Source organism: Melozone crissalis, unplaced genomic scaffold, assembly GCF_028551555.1.
Source record: "Melozone crissalis strain CALT ecotype California unplaced genomic scaffold, PUWL_Pcris_2 ptg000016l_1, whole genome shotgun sequence".
Lineage (NCBI taxonomy): Eukaryota > Metazoa > Chordata > Aves > Passeriformes > Passerellidae > Melozone > Melozone crissalis.
The window spans coordinates 34663216-34685599 of record NW_026535794.1 but is presented as its reverse complement, the minus strand read 5'-3'; the positions used below and the strand labels follow the sequence as shown (position 1 = coordinate 34685599).

Below are 22384 nucleotides of genomic sequence, written 5' to 3'. Positions count from 1 at the left end.
CTTCACTTCTGATGATTTGATTTCATTTTGGTTTGACTCCTATTTCAACACTTCCAAGTTTTAAAAGTATGGGCCATGTGAGATGTAAAATATATATATTGATGTCACTAATCGGAAGCTCTTTCTAGTCATGTTGTAAAGCACACTTAATCAACTTCTTTAAGATCATGTTACAGAAAGCTATTAACTATACTCTTAAAACAGTTAAATAGTTATAAATAATGTTTCATATTATGGCTGACAACGCTGAATTGCCCAGCATTTAAGGGAACCTAATCACAGGGCATGCAGTCTTGGCCTTCCAATAAGATGGAGTGGCTCAACTTTGGAACATATTAGAAATCCCATACTATTGCTGGCATTTCCTATTAAGGAGAAAGTTTCTCTTTGTGTATTTTGGATTTCTTTTCCAACACTTAATTGCAGCTAATGAAGAAAAGCTATTCAAAAGCTGCCAGGATTTTTAAATCTGTAGAGTGACATTGATGAAATTTGTGGTTTTCCCAAAAGAGTATAGGTGAGAGCAGACATGTAAATTTTGTATGTGTGTGCATGTATGTGTGTGACAGAGGAGAGAGCAGGAGCTTACTTCTAAGGTGTGAGACTTGGCAGCACTGCACTGTACAATGGGCACAAGTAACCACACGTCTGTAAATGACTGCATTTGAATTGCTGTTACTTCACTGTTGGGTTACTTTATTGTTAAAGTAAAAAGGAATGTTTTTAATAAATGCTAATAATGAATTAAATGGTTGCACATACTGAGGCTTTACCCTCTGGTGTGTAATTAATATATGTGCACTGGAGACCCAGGTCTGGGGGAGTGTTTCATTTCTTATTTATGATGTTTGCAAGGGGTTTTTTTCCCTCCAGCATACCTCTTACTGGCATACACAGCACAGCATGTAAATGACCACTGAGTGAGTGTCACTGAAATCTTAGCAGATATAGAACAGGTAAATACCTTTGTTTGGTATGCTTTAGTAGATTTACTGTTTCTCTCAGCCTTTTATCTTTTCTATCTGAAAGTAATAGGAAGCTCCCAAATGACCAACATTTTGTTTTCAGAGGCAGGAAAACTGCACGTAGCAGGAAACAAACAAGCAGTGAGAATTTAAAAGCTCTTGTACCTTGGAGCACAGCACTTAAACCTGAGGGACTAAAAGTAGAAAGGCACTTTCCACAGCAGCCTACAGCATGCTTCTTGTATCCCCTTCTGGGTCCCCTTCCAGCACTGGCTGCCACCACTGAGAGAGCACAGAGTGTCTGTACACTATATCTGCATGAAGCTTGGCAGCTTTCCTATTTTCTCATAATGGTTTATATTTTTCTGAAAGAATCTAAAGATGTCTGTGTCCTCATACTAATGCTGTCTCCGGCTCCTCTAGCCTGGTTCAGGCAGTTGTGGCTCCAGCATTATATTGGTTTTTCTTGCTCCTTGGCTCCCTGAGCAGCTGTGCTCGAACTGGGGGGCTTGGTGCAGCTTCACAGTTCCCTGCCAAGACCGGGACCACCTGAGCAATGCAGGAATTCTTTGTCAGCCTTGACTTGGCGCCAAGGAAAAGGGCTGCTGGGTCATGCAGTGCACTTGGGAGAGGCTGAGCCCGGCCTGGGTCTCAGCACAGAGATTGACTCATGCTGCTTTCCCCACATTCAGCTTGGAGATGGGTCTAAAGCTCTTGTGTAGCTATTTGTACAGAAAACATCTTTGTCAGCAGATTTCAAGTCTCACCTTTTACTGCTTGAGTTCTGAAACTCTTACGAGTTCTTAAATTCTGTGAAAAAAAGATCATATGGCTACATACATTACATACAAATCAATTACTAAGAAACACAGTGCTTAGATGAAAATTTGTCTTTAATTCACCCCCCAATTATTTATTATTCTATAGTGTTTATTAACATTGTACAGAGAAGAATATGTTGGATTTGCTATGCAAATTTACATACAGAAAGTAACATCATCTTTCTGGTATTATTTGATCAGCACCATTCAGAAATGAAAATATATTCTAATCACACAACTCTCTTAACTTTTCTTATTTCACAAATTTATTTCCTTGTATAAAAAAATATTTTTTAAAGGCAGAAGACTCTTGAACTTTCTACAAAAAGAAACATATTTATTAAATGGCTCTCCCTTTCGCTAATAAATATTTTACATTATAATGTAGCCAAGTTAGCATACTTTGTTGTCCAAAGGATGGTTGCATGTTGTTGTGTCTTAGAACTGGAAACTTTCAATCAAAATTAAATTTACATTAGTAATATGGGTAACAACTCTTTTGTAACCACAGTAAGATTACAGTCATGACATATGGCTTTAGTTCACTACATGGCAAAAGATCTGTTGGGCCCGTAATAAGTGTTTTGTACACAAACACCATGGTAAAAAATCTGTTTTTACAGTGTTTATTTCCATTATCTTTGCTAGGATATGTCAGTGGGCAACATTTGGTCTGCATATCTGCATATTTTGAATGTACCATGTCTGTGCTGAAGGAGACTTTTTAATGCTTCATTAAACTGCCTGCATAGATGCTACCACTGAGGCCTGACTGAACTTGTCAACAGTATCTGTTACTTATACAGCCTGTAAGTAGTGCTGCTTTTCCATAAAACTGGGTGACAGATGTATGAGTCTGAAAAACACTAAGTTATCTTACCAGATTTGAGACCTTCACCCACCATAATCCACACATTGATATCTTTATTTTAGCATTCCCAGAATCCAGGCATTTTTCTGCCTGATAGAAGAGATGACAAAAGCAAATTCATTCTGTACTTCTCTCTCTCCTTCCCAGACCTTTGTTGACTTGTGTTTCTCATTCTGCTGCAATTAGTCAACTGCAAGGGAGAATTAATTGAATATTCTTCCTAGTTGTTTTCTAAATTAAAATGCAGTTAGTCTTAGTTTTTGTCACATTAATAACAGGTCTGCTGGGGCCAAATCAACTCATTTGTCAGTGGGAGTTTGCATGAGCTTTCAAATGGGATGAATTTTCTCCCACAAAAGAGCAAAAAAAATCTCACGAATTGCACCCATTGCATGTCTAACATCACCCTGATTTTCCATTTACATATTGCTTTTTGATCATTTCACACTCAATATTTCACTTAGAAATCATTTATATCACAACTGTACTCGGCCTTCAGTATTATTAGGTAGCATGGAATATATTCAGTGATGGTATGAAAGTTATTTCCAATAGGGCTTATGAAGAACAGCTGAGCAAGTACGACCTCCTGACCTCAAAATGTTTGTTTACTGGGAACTATACTCCAGTTCTCTACATTTAATCTGTCTTGGACCAAACTGACATTCCCCTACTAGATTTATTGTATCTCTAGAGACTATTAGAAATACAACATTGTCACTGTTTATCTAATAAGATGATAATAGGATTATATTAGTCTAGTGATAATATTATTTTCATTTTTTAATAGTAACAAATCGAAGTTTGATTTCATGTTTAGTAAAGTTAATGTGTTACTAGGGGGAAAAAACATTCAAAAAGTACTTTTCTTTCAAACAAATCAGTAATGGAAAATATTTCTTATTCCATCTTATTTGTAGATCAAAGCATTGGTTTGTGTACATGAATAGGCATGCTATGTCAAATTCACAGAAATTATAATAATGAAAAAAATCTGACTCAGAAAACTGTGTTTCCTATATCAACAACTCTGGATTTTGGAAGCTTGTCATGATGTTTTTTCTTGTGCATCTTTTCCTAGAATTTATCAGCTATCAAAAGGCAGGCACAACAGACCAAATTTGCATTTCAATTATACTTAGTTATAATCAATGTGTCAAAAGTAAATTCATTTCTTACTAGTGTTGGTTGCTCTTAAGACAACAAAAATCACATTATTTTTAAAATTCAGTAGAGAAATGGATTAATATGGAAATTTTTTGTTTACAGAATTGTTAACAAAAATTAATTATAAACAAATGTTCCATACATATGCATTGTCTGCGATGAAATTATAGGACTAAAAACAAAGGTGTGATTTGTATTTAAAACTTTTAAATGTTACACAGAGTGAATTAATTTTAAATTTTCAGTAGGGCTGAAGTGTAGAAAATAAGTTGGTTCTTTTATGTTGATTTATATTACTTTAGTAACAGTGTCACTTTATCAAAAGTTAATTAATTGCTGTCTTGATCTGCAGTGGGTTATGCTCTGGGTATGACTTCTTCTAGCAAGCCAGTGGTGTGGAATGCACCTTGCTCCTTCAGGGACCTTATGTTGCTTCCTCTAAAACCAGGAACAAACTCTTGAGAATAGAGCTGATAGGAACAGGATTACCCCTTACACTGGGTGAAGTCAAGACACTGCTCATGAGCATGCCATATAAAGACAATCTTTCTCAAGCAATGTGGTTTCCTACCCTTTGGTGTAGGAAAACCCAAAGACTGAGTTAGTGTCCGAGTTCCTCTTTCTGTATCATAAGGAAATTGGTTCAGGATTTTATCAGACTAATGTGAGGTTGATGCTTTTAACCTGATACGGATATGTTGGTTGGAAAAAAATGTATTTTTTTATGTTTTATATGCATGCATCTTTTCCTGGGAAACAATTACCTAATCCTTACTCAGAGTCCTTGGTTTTGATCAATGTACCATGTAGCTTTTCCATGTTGCTTTTCCCATAGTAGTTGCCCTACAATGTTCACTTTCTTTTGCTACATCAGTACCAAACAACTGGCAGGAGGGCATTGAGTTTTGTGCAATTCCCACACAGATCAGTATGTTCTATTTAGCACATTGCAGGTGGAAGTAAAAATAAAATCACCATGACTGATACCAAATATTTATCATAAGTAGCAATATTTCTTTTGGATTTTGTTTCCTTCTTCAGCTGCTTTTACAGAATCTACCCATCTAAATCTGAACCAAAGTCATCATCCTCTTTTCATTTTTGTCATGTGAAAGAAGCTTGTAAAATAAGGTATTTAATAAACACTGCTAGATTCTAAATCCATCAGAAATGTTAAACATATCTTTCAGTTAAAACACAAAAATGAAATCAATCCAAAATTGCTACAGGATGCTCTACTGGTAATTTACACGTGAAATTTTTTGAGTCAGTTCTCCAGTTCTTCTGTCAGTTTCTTGTGTCTATTCATGGTACAACATATATGCAGTCAACCCACGTAAAACATCCTACTTATTTGTAAAAGACAGTAGCTGTTGAAGTTGCTCATAATCAGAACTGCAACACATTCCATTTAGCAAAATACTTAAGAAGACTAGTTCCTTGAGTGAAATCTTTTCAGGGACTTTGGAAAATTCACACTGTGTTCCATGAAATTCAGCTAGATAAAGTGTCTCTATTACATCCTCCTTGTGTGAGAATTTGAATGGGACAATTGAATTATTCTAGGAAATGGGTACTTGAATCTTTTCAGCCAGCTCTCCAGGAAACTCAGTCAGTACAGGCTAGCCTAAACATCCTAATGGGATTTATCAGAGCTAAGAAGAGGACAAAAACTGTTGTGTTTAACTGACCTTGGTATGAATTAGTACAAATAAATATGTATTGCTTCCCTGTGGTAGCCTGCCCATTCTAACATTTGCCTGATGTCCCAGTGAGATGCAGCTGCTTTCCAAACTACAGTACAAATGCTTCTGATAGAACAGACATTACATCTTCATACCAAAACAAAGCTTCTATGTTCCCCCCGGGGCACTGCATTCCCACAGAAGCCTGGAATTTGTGTTCCCTTAGGTATACGCAACATTCCAAACTTCGCACATATTTAGCTCAAGGTTGATTACTAAAATGCATAGTGCTGCAGGATATATCATATGATTCAGCAAGTAATAAAGGAGGTCCAGTTACACAAGAGCTTTTTTCCTGTAGGCAAAAATAACCACTTGCATTGCTGCTTATGCATTCCAGTTCATTATCTAGCAAAATGTGCACAGCTAGGAAATGAATGCTGCCCTGAGAATCCCAACTCAAATATTTACAAATGTGAAGAATGTTATATTATGTTGGACCCAAGATCCCTCTAGCCTAGCAGTCTGTCTCCAGAAATGACCAGTCAGAGAGGAAATACTTTGGGATATTTCTCTGGAATGCTTTCCCAGCTCCAACTATTTGAAGCTCAGGTCTTCCTGAGCAGCTACACTGTGCTTTGATTGCATTTTGAAATATTATAACAGCTCTCTGATGCAGACAAATAAATCCAACAAATACAAGATGAAAGGTTAGTAGGAGGAATGCAACACTGTAGGTTTGGCTACCAAATAATTTGATTCCAGTTTTAAATGTACTGTTGCATCCACCATAGTCTCTTTTGGCTACATGAAGTAGTGTTAACGCTGAATTTAAATATCGCTCTGCAATGAGGGGCCCATTTTACAAGCATCCTATGCTTGTAACTCTTGTTAAATTCAGTGGAAATTTAGTTATTAGCCCAGACTATAAAACTTGATGTCCTGAAAAGGGTATCTCTCAAAAATCATGGGAAAAAAATAGCCAAACCAAACCCCCCAAAAAAAACTAAACCAAACAAAAAAAAAAAAAAAACCAAAACCCAAACAAACAACAACAACAACAAAAACAAACCTCTGAGCAAATGTGATTATTTCATGCCAATGAAGTTAAAGTCAGGGGCAGGCTCTACAGTGAATCTAGATACCCTTAGCATATTTTGCACAGTGTATAATTTCCCTTTGCTTTCAGAGGTTCCTTATTATTATACCTTATTATTAGGGGAAAAAAAGAATCTTAAATGTAAGAAAATGAAAACTGACCAAAAAATACTATAAATGTTCTGTGTTCTTGGGTTGTGGGGTTTTTTTTAATTCTTTGTTTTGCCCTTTTATACTGAGACTTTTAAAGAAAAATAAGATGGCCGTATTTTCAAGACTAAGCATGAAAGGAGTAGCCTTCTTTACATTTTTTCTCTTTATTTACATGTTTGATTACATTTCTTTACATGTCCTGTAATTTAGTGGGCACCATGTACCAACACTTAGAAAACTACCTACCTATTAATGTAGAATAGCAACTGCTTTCTGTATTACAAATGCTCTGGCAAGTTCTCATGTTTTAATATCCGTGTTCCAATACCACAAATCATGATGTACACCTAAGGTATACACATACTTCTTACAGGGTAAGAAAATGAATCTCAGTCACTTAGATCTAGATTTACTATGTCACTAAGCATTATTTGGGTACTATATACGTAAATATACACATTTTTGATGGTCTAAAACTGGGAATCTCATTAGTCTTCCCACTAGTAATAATTTGGTTTTACATTACCAATACCCAGTAGTTTAGGTGCTGATTTAAGCCTGGCCCATTCAGTCCATCCACAGTGAAGACTGAGTTTGCCACTGCAAGTATTTGTTGAGCAGACAGTTTACTGTGACAGTTTACACATGATTGAAAGGCTGTAGGTTAATACCACTTCTATCTGCATGCCTGAGGGGGCCATAAACTGTAATACAAGGGTGGGAATAAACAGTGAAGGTTTTCTTTTAAATCCTACTCATTACACAGGTCTCGTATAGGAAGCTGTCAAAAGCCTGAATTGACTGGATTGAGTGGGAGGATCTCCAGGTATACCTAGGTTTGAGTAGCAACAATGACTTAGGAATAAGTCATTTTTAACTTAGTTTGGCAGCTAAAAAATCAGTTCTTAAAATAATATCTATACTGTTTTTATAAAGCACCATAAGGTCTGTCAATGAAAATAGACATCCACCAGTTACATATTTACTATTTGTCTTTGTCATACACAGTTCTTGTCCTCTTCTTTTTTATGTGTTGTACAAACTCTACCTGTGCTAAAGCTACAAGTAGGCTAGGAAGTTCTCCTTCAGAAAATTTTTCCAACTATAATCAGTATGATATTTTGAGATCCCATTTCATGCCTCAGCCATAAGGTTGACATTACTGCTTTTAAGATACAATACACCATTGATTAAACAAAATTTAAAGCAAATTAAACATTGGCAATCTCTCTACCTCTGGCAATGGCACACTTGTTAAGAGTTGGCCTTTGGGGCATGTTTACAGTGTAATCACTGATTTGTGGAAATTTTTCTGGAAGTTAAAAATACCCAGTGAATTTATTTTTGTAGACAATTTTATACTTGACTTATATTACTTGAAAACATATTTGTTTAAAAAGTAGAGGTGTATATCTCCATTCTTAACTCAAGGAAAAAAAAAAACAATTTGTAGAACCAAGCTACACAAATAACAGTTTATTTGCATTTTAACTAGGTAATTTCAGAAGTCATACATACAAATATTTATTAAGCCCACTACTAGGTGTGAGTAAGGAGACCATGCTGTTTTGTTTGAAGAATAATCAGCATTTATGTTCTGGGTTTTAATGTAAGTAAAAGCTTTCATGGCCATTTACTTAAACCAAATATGTTCTTAAGTTAACAAAGCTTTTTTCCTTCATTTTGTGTGGGAAAAGCGTAATTAGGTAGGCAAAGAAATAAACACGCAAACCAAAATTAACTAGCAAGACTTAGTGAGAGAAACTTCTACAAAGGCAAAGTTACTTTTAACAGAAGGAACTTACTGTACTATATGCCTACTAAAAGTTCAAACATCTCTAAAGGGCACTTTGGAGAAAATAAAAACCACAAAAACTCTATTAATTTCATTTTCTCCCTTCTGAAAATGCTCTGCAATATGGTAGTCCTGCACCATCTAGCCTCACAAGTGCTTCCTTCTCATACTGGCTACCTTAGTGGTACTAAACTATTAATATCAGTTCTATCAGTGTTCAAAATGTAAACAGAGATTTCATTTAATCTAATCTCAAGGAATTTTATCTGTCTGCAAAAGTACATTCTGTACAAAAGCAATGTAAAAGCTATAGTATTATAGTGGTCATGCCTATAACAAGCCTTTATACACAAGTGTGTTGGCAAAGCAATACAAGGCTAAGTCTACTACATTTTTATGAATAGGACTATCCTTTTTTCACTTTCTCTTACTTTTTTGAGGAGCTTATGGTGTATTTTTATTGTGTTGGTATAAGTTTATTCTCCTCATATACCTTTGAAACAAAGAATGCATTATTTATACCTACACAAACAAAACCACCGTAGACATGAGAAAGGTGTAGAGAAAGATGTTACTATAGAGGTAAAGCTACGTCTTGTAATGAGAGTTAAAAATCAGAATTCAAGGACCACGATGAGTCCAGCATTAGAATCTTCACACATTCCTCTACATTTAGCTCCCCTCTCTCCCACCCCCTCACCTCCCCCTGCAAAAAAAAACCCCAAAAAAACCAAAACAAAACAAAAAAAAAACAAAACAAAAAAAAAAACAACAACAAAACCTGAAATCACTTTTCTAATTCAGTTCAGACTTGATAGGAGTCTAGACCAAATTGATAAAGGGGCAATGACTCTGAAAATGTAAGGTGGTGAAGAAGCAGGATGGAATGCAAAAAACCCCCATGTTTTCTAAGTACTGTGTGATTACATGTAAAAATCAGGTTTCAAAGACTTCCAAATACCTTATTTGGACCATACCTCAGTACAAATTTTTGCAAATACAAGCTGCTCAATGAGGAGTCACACCTCTTCTCATCACAAAAAAAAAAAAAAATCAAAAACAAGATGGTAGTCAACCTCTTCCCTGCTGAGGAGAAGGGTAAACATAGCTCAGTAGCTTTATTCACTTGGCAGCCTTCAAATGGCCCAGTGAAAGACATGACTGAGCTTACAAAAATATTGGTGTAATTGAATCTGTGGAGCTTCCAATGTTTTGCAAAGTGTTATCAAGTGGAAGAGTTTCTGTGTTTGTGTCTCCATTGCTTTAATACAGAGATTTTTCTTTTTTCTCACGCCATAATCTGTCTCAGTGCTCAGCTCAGAGGCAGTGAGAGGCAATGAGAGAAAAAAGCAACTGGGTGAAGGTATGAGATCAGCCTACTGAATGGTAACACTCTCACATGTCACAGCAAAGCTACCACATGACCACAGCCACCTTCACTGCCCACAAAATTTCTTTATGTTGAGCTAGGTTGATTTAACTATATTTAACTGTATTGCTTTATACTGGTAAATATAAAAATATATATGATCGGAGAGCTGAGCTCATATATATTTAGCCTATTTTTTTCTGTGTTAACTTATAATTAAATGAAGACACGTTGTGGTGAGACCCGAGATCTGTGCCTCATGACTCCCAGAAGTCTGTAAATGATACTACATAACAGCTACAAAAAAAGCTCTGACCTAATGACAGTAACCTAATGACTGAGGGAGCACCCGGCATCCTGGCACAACAGAGCAAGGCAAGTTTTTCTGTCAGGAAAAGAAATTAACTACTTTGTTCCAAAGAGGTGAACGTGGCAGCTTCAGGACTGGAGCTGAAGCTTTGCTCTGAGATGGCAGCACTCGCCTGCCTCCAGCCTGCCCTCCCTCAGAGCGTGGTGTGCTCCCTCACACACACACATTATTTTCTTTGAAGCTCTTCCAGAGCTGCCAGCAGGGTCTCCAGATGCTGGACTCTTGCAAATTTTATTGCCCTGTGTTAGGCCTTTGGGAAATGCGCTCTGGGCACAATTGTACTGGGTTTGCATGGCAAAATTTTGACAGTGGGTGGGTTCTACAGGGCTGGCTTCTGTGAATAGGTGTCCCTGCAGCCCATGGTGACCCTAGCGGGACAAGCTGTCCCCCTGCAGCCCATAGAGGTCCACAGTGGGGAAAAGATCCACCTGCAGCTCATGGAGAACCCCACACTGGAGCGGGTGGATGTGCCTAGAGGACACTTCCCAAAGGCCTCTGGGCACATCCACCAGGAAGCCTGTGCTGGAGTGGGTTTGCTGGCAGGATCTGTGACCCCTCAGGGAGACCCACGCTGGAACGGTCTGTTCCCAAGGGACTGCACCCCATGGATGGGACCCTACACTGGAGCGGTTTGTGAAGATCTGCAGCCCAGGGGAAGGACTCATCCTGGAGAAGACCAGGGAGGAATGTCTCCCATGGGAGGAAGCCCACGGTGCAGCAAGGGAAAAGCGTGAGAAGTTCTGCCCCGGAGGAGGCAGAAGCAGCCGAGTCAGCGTGGGATGAAGCGATTGCACACTCCATTCCCCAAACCACTGAGGGAGGAGGAGGTAGAAAAATCGGGAGTGAAGTTGAGCCCAGGAGAAAGGAAGGGATGGGGACAAAGCGTTTTAAGTCTTGGTTTTTATTTCTCATTATCCTACTTTAATGCCATTGAAAACAAATTAAATTAATTTCCCCAAGCTGAGCCTGTTTTGCCCAAGACAGTAACTGGTGAGTGCTCTCTCCTCATCCTTATCTCGACCCGGGAGCCTCTCGTTGTATTTTCTCCCCGCTGTCCAGCTGAGGAGGGGCAGCGATGGAGCGGCTTTGGGGGGCGCTTGGCGCCCAGCCGGGGTGAAGCCCACACAACGACGAAGCCAGTCACAGAATCACAGAATGGTTTGGGTTGGAAGGGGACCTTGAAGATCATCTAATTCCAACCCTCAGTGAGCGCCAACTCTTATTTGCCACCTGACTCGCCAAAACAGTGCAGGGCGGCTTTTTCCATCGCCCCGAGGACTCCGTCTCGCACACAAGCTGCCTCCGCCAAAACGCCGGCGCTCCGTTCCTCTGCCACTTCAGCCAAGCCTCCTCCCCCGGCAGCAAAGCAAGAAGACGAAGCGGCAGCGGGCAGGCACGGGCAAGCGGAGCTGGAAAGGAACGCCTTCCCGGGAGCCGCGAGCGGCGGGATACGATGTCCCACCGCCCCAATGAGGTGCTCCAGCGCCGGCCCGGCCCCCGCCCCGCCCCGCAATCCGGCCCCATCCGTCTCGGGGCGGTGGGCGGGGCCGGCCGCCCGCAGGGAGGACGCTGCGCACTCCCATTGGCTGCGCTCCGCCGAGCGCCGTCCGTGGTTGGCTGCGGCGGCTGCCGCTCGCGGCGCGTGGGCGGTGGCGGCGGGCGGCGGCGGGCCGGAGGTCACTCGGCACGGGGGCGCAGCATGGCCGCAGCGGTGGTGCGCAGGGGACCTGCGGGCTGGTGGCGCTGGCACCGGCGGGTGATGGGTAAGGACCTACCCCTTCCCTCGGCTCCAGTGGCCCCGCTCTGCCGGCCGGGCGGGGAAAGGCTGGGCCTTTCCCGGTGGCGCGCAGCTGCCGCGCTGCCCTTGGCGGCCGCGGGCCCTCCGAGCCCGGTACAGCTCCCGGGCCGCCTCTGTGTGCGGCATCCCCGGTGACGGAACCCCCGGGCGGTCACGGCTGGCACGGCGCGCCACCGCTGCCGCCTTATTCGGGGCTCCACCGAAGCTTCGGAGCGGCTTGGCTTAGTAAATGTTTTCACTCATTCGCTTAAAATAGCGTGCCTGGAAATCATCAGAGCCCGCAAAAGCCTCCTGTGGCAGCAGTGACATGTCTGCGATACCTGTTACCTGGGTTTGGGCTGTTCAGCTCTCTCGGTCACTGCATCCGATTATTTTCTTTAAACCGAGGGCAGATCCAGCGGCACCTCCTCCTGTGTCGGCTCTGCAGGCACTGGTGCTCACCTGTGCTTGGCTCACGGGCAGTGGAAGGAGCAGGCACTGCAGATGGCCTGTTGGTGCAAGCAAAGGAAGAACGTATTTGTAGAACTGGACCTAGACATTTTCCATTTCCAGAGTCCTGAAAAATCACACAGCTGTTCCTAAGTAATATAATTGCTGAAGTAAATTATTAAAAATAAACCTTCAGTAGGCTTTTCACTGTCATTTTGATGGCAGTCTGTGGTCATGTATGTCACTCTGTGGTTAGGCTCCCAACACATAGGTGAAGGTGTTTAACTAGCAAAGTAAAAGATATAGATTCTTTTAAATGGTACATGGTTCTAAAATCTTGTCACTTAGGGAAATGTTTCAGGAATTACTAAATTTCTTGTAAGTAGGTAACTTTAAAAACATTGAAACTCCCCTTTAAGCCTCACTTAAACTAATGAATGATAAACGTCTGACAATTTTGGCATTATCTTGCAGTGCTCTTTTTGCTCCACTGTCTCTTTTCCACTGATGCTTTTTTTTGGTAGCTGTGGTTCTGATGTGATAAGTAATAGTTCAGGTACAGCAGGCATGTTGGTCTCATGCTAGGAAAGTTAAATACGGAGGACCTGTTTATGTGTTTAGTACCTTTTGTGATACCACAATTGAAAGCAATAGCTTTCAAGGATTTTTGAACTTTCTGTGCATGGTAACTGTCAGTTATTTCTGTAAGAGCTTTGAAATCCACTGTCATGGTCAATTTCCAAATGATCTGGTTTAATGTAGTGCAGATGGTGAGGATCTTGTTTCTTGTGGTGAGCATAGGTGTGAAAAGCAAATCACCACTGGCCCTTAAAGTTGGAAAATACAGTTTGTCTTTACCTGAAGACTTGGGGAAAAAACTGTAACTAAGTCTAAGGAGAAATTGTGACTCTCCTGAAAAACTTCCATAGAGCAGAATTTCACCCACAGCATTTAAGCTCTGACTTAGTGAGTAGTGACTGTGCTGAAAGTACTCTTGACTCTGAGAAATGTTTATGGGATGAAGGTCTAAGCATTAAGCCTTCTTAAGGGCTAAGCTCTATTGCTTAGTTATATGTCCTGGCTTCCCCATCTCTAATGTATTTGCTGAGTTTGCCATTCTTTTCTTTAGTCTGACAGTTGGGGTTTGAGTAGTGATTTCATCATCTGTCCTGAGTGAAATGCCATCCTGGTGAAGGATTCGTGCCAGCTCTGAGAGCTGTCCAACACCACAGCTTGGCTAGCAGGAATGCTGTCTTCCTTCTCTTACTGAAGGCTCCTTGGTCAGTTGCTCTTTGCAGCTGGTGCCGATCGTGATGGTTTGGTTTTTCTGTATGTTTATGCTAGACATTGTTAAATTGTCTAGGAGGAAAATAAAGAGCTGAGGGCAGATGTTGGAGGTGCTTCTTGGATGTGTATGTTTGTGTGTTAGTCAGCTGGACAGAGTCTATGTAGTCTTGTGTTCTGCAGCTGGCAGACACTGGCAAAGGTGCTTCATAGAGAGGGTTTATATGACCTTACATAAAAATATATTATTGATGGTTATGGAGAAGTCCCTCCTGGGGACTTCTGGGGGAGAGAGAAGAGGAAGTTAATGAATAAGAAAAGAAGATTTTCTGTGAATGGAGATTCATCAGCTGATGGAGCTGTTCATCAAAGACAGTACCATGCTAGAGAACAAAAATGTCCTTACAAGTAGTTTTGTTGGAGTGGAGGGGACTTGTTCACTTCATAATTAAATAGAACTTTTGCTGGTTTAAAAATACTTTTTCTGACTCAGGAGCTCTGCTTGAACTGTTGAATGACTATCTGTGCTCTGGTGCAGAGAAGCTTTGATTACTAAGCAAGGATTATGACAGAAGATCTGCTGCTCAGAAGTCCAGTGCATAACTTAGTTAAGGAATCAAGTGTACACTTGATATTCTTTTAGATGAAAAGTACTAACTATATGATTTTCTCTGTAAGGTATTAGCAAACATTTAATGAGGTATAGGTACAGATAAAAATGATGTATAAGAAGACACTGAGTGTTGCAAGATAGCATCTCTGGTTTTGATCAGTAGACCTTTACAGAGGCGAAAAAAAGCAAGTGGGATGTTTTCAATGCAAAGCTCGCCAAATTTAGAGTATTGTAATCATCTGAAATTATTATTTTGGCAGAGTTTGCTTCTCCAAATCATTGCATAACCTTTAAAAGTCAGTGACCATGGGGCAATTTAAATTCCATTGGCAAAACTTCTAGGAGCAGAAGGATTCTACCTTTGTACCTTTGGCCTCTCTAACTTCTATATTTCTTCTTCCTTTTCCCTCCCAGGATCTGCTTTCAGTAGGAGCTTTATAAATTACATACCAAAGTCCACAAAACACAGAAGCTCATGCTGATCCTTTCTTTCAAAGTAGGAAAGAGAAAAGGGATGATGTCTTCTGTTGTGCTTGTACCTGAACTTCAGATGCTAAATCAGTGGGAAAATCTTTCGCTTAGTGGCTCATATTGAATTGTCATCGTGTTCCTTCTCCTTGTCAAGTGACTTCATGTGTATTTCCTCATAAAGCTCCAAGCAAAACCAGCAGCTTCAGTAGCTGAGCTTACTCTGAGCATCTTCCCATGATCCTGTTCAATCTCACATATTGAAAAAGAAGATCCAGAGAGATCAAGATCATTACCAGAGAGATCAAGATATTAATAAGATCTACAACCGTTCTGATTAGGAATCTCTTATGGGATGGGGCTGTGTGGACTCTCATCCTTGTGCCATTTGGTGAATATGGTTCAAAATAAGTTTTATAAAGCCAAGAATCAAGTAATATAGTTGAAATTATATTTTGGGAACTACTTGTTTTTCAGTCTTGTTCTTGTCCAGTTAGAGTACAAGCACATTGGATTTTTTCCAGGTCTGCTGTCTGTGGTTCTACCAGCTATTATTCCCTTTTTGTTTGATTACAAAGAGATGTCTTCAGTTCTGCATATTATAGTGTTTGTGCAGTCAAGTATGTGCAGTGAAATCAGGGCACCCCTGGAGCTGGAATTCACTCTGGAAACTGTAAAACTCGTTACTTTGGGAGATAGTGTAAAATGAAATGTAAACGTCTGAAATTATTTAAAATTGTCATCATCCAGGTTAAACAGAAAACTGCTTTCAATATCTTTATATATATAAAGCTTGAAAAGACAAGTTTTACATCATTGACAGGCTAAGTATTCTGAAGACAGGATTGCAATCTGTGAGTTTCTGAAGTTACTCTTCTAGTAGTTGCATTTTGTTCAAGAAGAGACATTCAAGAGATTCATAAACTCTTGCTGATTTTTTAAATTAAATTGGTTTTAAGGCAAAATTCTTGTGAAACGTCACATTAGGTAAACTTCTTCTATTGTAGACTGACTTTTCAAAGCAAAAAATCTGTATTTTATCTGTATTGGCCATAAGTCCCAAAGTTAGTGAGAGTGTCATAATTGGGTCTCCTCATCAATTGAGTTTTCATAGGCATGAGATTTGCAAGCACGTATTCCCTGAAGAGAATAATGAAGAATCATCTGGGAAAAGCCCAATTTCTTTGGAGTTGGTATAGCTGTAGCTGGTTTTGCTCACAATTAGCTTGATTTACAGATTAATCTATATTGCTAGTTCTGTTCCCAGGGAAGGAGAATTAGTTGCACATGGTATCAGTGATTATTTTAAAAGTAAGTTCTGTTGCTTCTCTTCTGATGTTCTGACCTCTCTTAGAAGTTAAGTGTGGACTGGGCATTTTTCCAGCCATGTGATTGCAGCAGGTTACTGTGGATTTTATGGTCAAAGTAAAATGGGATCAATACCACAGGGACAGTTTCAGCAAATGCTTATACAATTGATGGAATTAGTTAGCATACATGATGTGGTTTGCAGAATATCAGTCCTTAGATGTTTGAACTACAATTATTTCAAAACCGAGTTTGTGCTACATATCAGATGCTAAAAAGTGTCAACATATGTGAGCTGGACATCACATTTTGTAAAATCACCTGTGGAGGTTTGTCTAATGGGAAAACATGAATGTTTTTGTCTTTTAAAACATCTTCTTTTTGGCAAATCCCCACTGTCTTAAGTAGTCATTTAAAATATGCCATGCATCTAAATGTAGTTGGTTCAAATTTAATTGAAATCATCTCTGTTAGATCTGTGCACTAATTTAATCAGTCTTCTAAACCAGTTTTCCTCTGTTTGAGTACCTGGAGGTCTGAAGATTTTTCAAAATGGTTAATCAAATTATTTAATTTTCAAGTGTCTTATGTAACACTGGGCTGTGAAAAGTTAAACCAAAATAAAGTCAGAAACTGACTCAGGATTTGAACTACTTCTCCAACAGTCCCAATTCCCATGGATTTGAATATGTTTTAGCACATAGCAGAAAGTGGTCTCTGATTCATAAACTGAGATCCAAAAAAAAAAATCAACAGAGACAGACAAAAGGAGAAATAATAGAATACAATGACACAAAACTTAATAGTACTGGTCAGCAAGTTGTCTTGTATCACAGCCTAACTTTTGCCATGCCTTTTTGGGGATACCGCAAAATGAAAATTTTTAAGGGAGGCCTTATATTAGAGGAATGTGTTCATTTCATGGATATTTACCTTGTGAAGAGCTGCCTTAGAGGCACAATGTAAGTGCATGTTGGCAATGTTGGCAATAGGCACGTCACTGCAGTCTAATTACCACTGAAGTCTTAATATTAAGAGACGTGATGACAATCTTGAATAGTCATCAAAGCAAAGCTGTCTTATGTAACATTTTAGAGAAAAAACAGGCAGGTTGCAGAGGAGGATTTAAAGTAGCATGGGCAAAATGTTCTTCTCAATTCCCAGCATGAAGATCTAGTCAAAATTTGGTCTGTTGAGGCAGGTGACCAGGTTCTGAAGCAGCTGAGATCTCAGATGTAATGGATGAATCAGTGAGATTGAAGCAGATCATGGATGAGTCTTGTAGGCTTTTGTGGGTGATAGGCATCGCTGCTGGTGTCAGCACTGATAGCAGAGAAAGGTATCACGAAAGTTTTCTCAAGATACTGAGTTTGAGGTGATGGTTAGATGTCCATGAGATAGTGTGAGAAAATAAGAGATCAGGATAAAAGTGAAGAGTCTGCGAGAATGAGCCTAGGTATGGTAGTGAGAATTATTCTTCTGATAAGGTCACTTGGAATTCACAAAAACAAAGAAAACAAAGGTTTCGAAGAAAGGCTTCCAAAGGCTTAAATGTTTAAAGCTAGCTTAGGTTGCTCATAGTGCTCTAAGGTTGCTAGGAGGATGGAGGTTCCACAGCTTCCCTGCATTGCCTCTTAGAGTGCAGAACCTTTTTTCCACATCAGGGATGCTTTTCTTATTTCCAGCCAGAGTTTTGCTTCCTGCAGCTTTTGGCCATTGCCCCATGTCCCATTTGACTATACATCTCCCATGTCCCATTGGACTATAAATCTGTGAAGAGTTCAGCTTCATTTGCTCTATAACTCTTCTTTCCTCCCACTCCAGAGGTAGTAGAAGTCCGTACTCTTTGCTTCTCCCAAGCTCAGCAAAGACAGTTCTCTTAGCCTCTGCTCATAGGCCATGTTCTCCTGCTCCTTGGTCATATTTATTCCTTGATGTTTGCTGGGCTGTCTGCAGTTTGATCACATCTCTCGGTGTATTTGCTGTATAGAAGAATGCCAGGTTTTTTTGACCTCCTGCATCTGCTCTTGCTGATGCAGTGCAGAATGTCATTAACCTTTTGCTGCAAGGATGCACTGCTGACTCATGCTCAACCTCCAGTCGATGGGAATCCACAGGGTCTGCAGAGCTGCCAGCTGTCTAGCCAGTCAGCAGCCTGTGACATCCCCTGTCCCAAGTGCAGGACATAAATTTGTCTTTGTTGAACTGCTTGAGGCCTATTTCTCCAGTCCTTCTGAACAGTAGCCTTGCCCTGCCATTTTTCAGACAGGCCCCCCAGTTTGGTGTCACACATGATGTTGCTGAGGGTGCTTATTTTTAATCATCAGTCTTTGATGAAACTCTTAAACAGCTTCAGTTTTGACCTGTGAGGAACATCATGTGTAACTAGACTGTTGCTAGTCTTCGAACTACTGATCACTGTTATTTGAGCCCAACTCTCCAGACAGTATTTCTTCCTTCAGGCAGTTTTGCAATCCCATCCAGTCCATACTTTCTTCATTTGGCTACTGGTATACGAGAGGAGGCTGTTCTGAAAGCTTTGCTGAAGTCAAAGTAAATAAGATCTACTGGTATTAAGGGCTAGAGAAAGAAAGATGCTTAAAACCAGGGCTTGAAGCTCCTCAGGAAGTGGGAAGCTTTGAGCTAACTAAAGGAGCAATTTTAGATTAGTACAAACGAAGGACTGGGGAAGATTGACTCATAGAAACAATGAGAAGAAGATGCTTAAGATGGTTGTTATGGCTGATGATGCTGGTTTAGGCTCTTTGTTCATTTGTTCCCTGGTTTTGACATTCTTTAAAAAGCAATGGGCTCTTTTCCTGACTTATCTCAGTTTTCACTAAGCATTTTCCCAGCGCAGATTTATTTGAAATTGTGCTACTTCTCTAGCTATGTAATTGCTGCAGGCATCTGTGGAAACTGTCTCAGACCAAAGTTCTCTCAACAAACCTGATTTATTAAATGTGGCACTTCCAAAACAGTGCTGCAGATGAAAGAGCATGACCATTGCTGGCTAAGAAGGAGCTTAAAGTCAGAAAGACTTTAAAATGATTAATCAAGTGTTATTGGCCTAGAGAGGATTCTTTGCTAAGCATTGAGACCTCTTAGAGTCTCGATCCAGCTTAGGCACATTTTCTGTATGTGCACTTTAGAGCTAGAGTATTTCTGTAGTTAGCTTTGTTTCTGTCTCCTTAGTTGACACATACTTTAGTGTTTATTCTGCATAACTTTTTCCTTTGTCGTAAAGGACAAAGTATTTTATGGAATTGGCAAAGAAATCTAGTCACTGTCAAATTGTGTTGCCTTTGGATTTGGAGTGTTTAGAGTGATGAGACAGGGATTGCAGTAGATGAATGCCTGCAATGCTGCTCCTGTCCAGAATTTGGTGCTCACTAGCTTCTGGGAAAAGGTAACTGACTGGAACTGTAGTGTTTTCCCCAGGTTGTAGGTTAGGCTTTATTCTGTCTTGGTAGTACAGTAAATAGAATACAGAGGTTATTCCTGTAAAGAATTAATATTTTTTTAAATACTATATTTTATTCTAATTTTCAGTATTCAAACTGTGGTTGCATGGCTTAAAGGATTTGCCATGATTTGCTATGGAGATTTTCACCTTTAGGTTAGTGGCTTGTAGCTGATTGCAGGATCAGAGAATCTGTGAGGGGCTGCATGAAGTAAAGTGGCCGCCCCTGTCTGTTTCTAGGGAACACGTGCTGAATCCCATGGCTGCAAGCAAAGTTGCAAATAAAGAGTCTGTAAAATATATATAAAATTGCTCTTTGCATATCAAGTTAGAATTTAGACACATAATAAAACATAGAAAGTCCTGCATATTTTAAGTCTACTTTTCAGCTCTTCTTGGATCTTAGCTTTAAGTACTGTATTTTTTTGAAATGCCCATATTTTCCTGATTACAATCATTTTCTTTGATATGTAGAAAAATCATTGTGGGATGGTATTTGTGGCCCAATGTGTGCTATAATTTAAAGTTTAAATTATGTAAAATAGGATTCACATTTGCTCTGCTTTTAATCATAAAAATGTTAAAATAATTGAAAACAGATTATGTGGTAACTTTTAGTATGTCATTGTTGAATGTCAATCCTAAATGCAAATATTGATGTTTATTGTTTTGAAATCAGTGTGTTCTAGGACTATGGCTTCCAAAACCCCAGTTGGATTCATTGGGCTGGGTAACATGGGAAATCCAATGGCAAAAAACCTGGTAAAACATGGATATCCAGTTATTGTGTATGATGTCTTCCCAGAAGCTTGCAAAGAATTTCAAGACTTGGGTGCTCAGGTATAGTAATAAACTTCTTTTTTTCAGCAATAGCTGTGTGTGTTGAATGGTTCTTGCATGCAATGCAACTAAATAATCTGGGTTTTTTTCTTGGTTAAGATCACAATCAGAACTGAAACAGCACAATAAATACAATCTGAATCTGTGAGGTTTCAGGTAGGGGAAAGATATGATTCTATGCCAAGTAATTTTCCTGCTGTTAGCTGGAATTGCTACCTTGTCAGACTTCTCTAGCTGATAAAAAATAAAAATTTTTTCCCCCGATTTTTATGAGAGTAGGTTGATGGCCTGTTCTATCACCTCCTGCTTTCTCCTGCTTCCTTCTCCCCCAGGTCTAGATGGCCAGTGGGCTGCTTTTCATCTGGTTCCTGCTTTGACCTTTTCAGGTTAAATGACCCTAGTTAAAAATTCCTGCTGGCATAGCTGTAAGGGTTATAGGGACATATGAGCTTTCCTGCTGCTTCAAGGTGTAGTCCTCAGGGGCAGGGGAAAAATCTAATTATTTAAATGCTTATTCTCTTGGAGGTGAGGAAGGATATGCTGAGAGAAGAGGAAGGAATGAAAAGGAAGAAGGAGGGAAGGAAATTGATTATATTAGGGAGCTTTACCTTCCTGCAATATACCCTGCAAAATCTTGGCCCTGTTCCAGCCAGTCCTATTACTTTTCTTAATCTGTTAATACCCTCAGAGCCCCATTCTCTCAGATGGTTGTGTCATTTCTATGTGTCTGTAACACATTTAAATGGTTTTGACATACTTCAAAGCTGTCACAATTTAGACAGTTGTGGGCAAATGGATACGTGCTTAAAACACAGAAAAAAGGAGTGCAGTGCAAAAATAAACCTGTCATGTAACAATGCAGAGGATAGAAGGGAATTTTGCAGCAGTGGCAAGGAAATTTTAGGTAGGTCTAGACAGAGGAACTGTGCCTTGAAGGTCTAAACTGTTGAAACTAATTGCAACTGTTTTAAATAATGTGGTAAGATCAAGATTCCTAAAAGATAAAATGATACCACACAGCTGTTAGTAATTAATTGCAGCTCCCCTTGAATAATTACAGAATCTTGGCCTTAAGTGGGAAAGTAAGCTTTTCACCTCTTTGCCTAGCTCCTGTTGCTATTTTGTTAAAGCAGCCAAGACCCTCAGGCATGAACCAGATGTGTCTTGAGTAAGACTGGGCAAATGGAAGAGATTGTTTTGAACTATTGGTTGTATTTTTAATTCATGTTCTGCAGTGGGATCTCTTTTCTGTGGCTGCCCATGTTGGTAGCTTTTTGCCTTTGTAATAGAATCCTTGGCATTCACTGCAAGACGTGACATGTGATAATAAAGGTGAACTGTAATGCCTTTAAAAATAAAGTCCAAGGTATATTTAGATCATAAATCACTGAGAGAATACATGACTAGGCTTAAATACAAATAAAACACACTTAAAGAAAATATGTGAACATAACTTCCTCTTCTTGATCTTTAGGTGTAAATCCTACTCCAGCACTTTTTTCAGGAATTGAAAACTTGTGGGTCCATGGGGCCTTGTAGAAACTGCTGTAGAAGGAACATTGGGCTCTAAGGGCTGCTTTCTCTTTGGTCTGGCTGTAAGGGTAAAACCATCAGGAGTGTTACAGAAGTGAAATGACCCCAAGAGACAGTAAACTTAGTCAAATGTCCGTTCTTTCAAGGCCAGTACTGCTACCAAGGTATATGGTGGATGCAGGATGCCTGACCATAAATCTGCACAATCTGCTACTCCACTTTCTTTAGCCACTGAAGTAAACAACTGGGATGTGGTACATGTCAGAATGTGGCCACCCACCTGCTAAAGGTGAATGGTAAGAGGAAAACTGGCTGAGCATGAGCATATGGAACCACTTGGGGTGAAACTTGGAG

General features: G+C 39.8%; 1 protein-coding gene across 1 annotated transcript in view; it reads left to right on the top strand.

The window, feature by feature from the left end:
• Positions 1 to 11962: 11962 nt before the first annotated feature.
• Positions 11963 to 22384, top strand: part of HIBADH (3-hydroxyisobutyrate dehydrogenase) — an 84242-nt gene continuing 73820 nt past the window's right edge. Inside the window, exons 1-2 of the mRNA XM_054273637.1 lie at positions 11963 to 12057; positions 20337 to 20497. Coding sequence (XP_054129612.1) covers positions 11994 to 12057; positions 20337 to 20497 — 225 coding nt within the window. The 5' untranslated portion in view covers positions 11963 to 11993. The remainder of the gene's footprint in view (positions 12058 to 20336; positions 20498 to 22384) is intronic.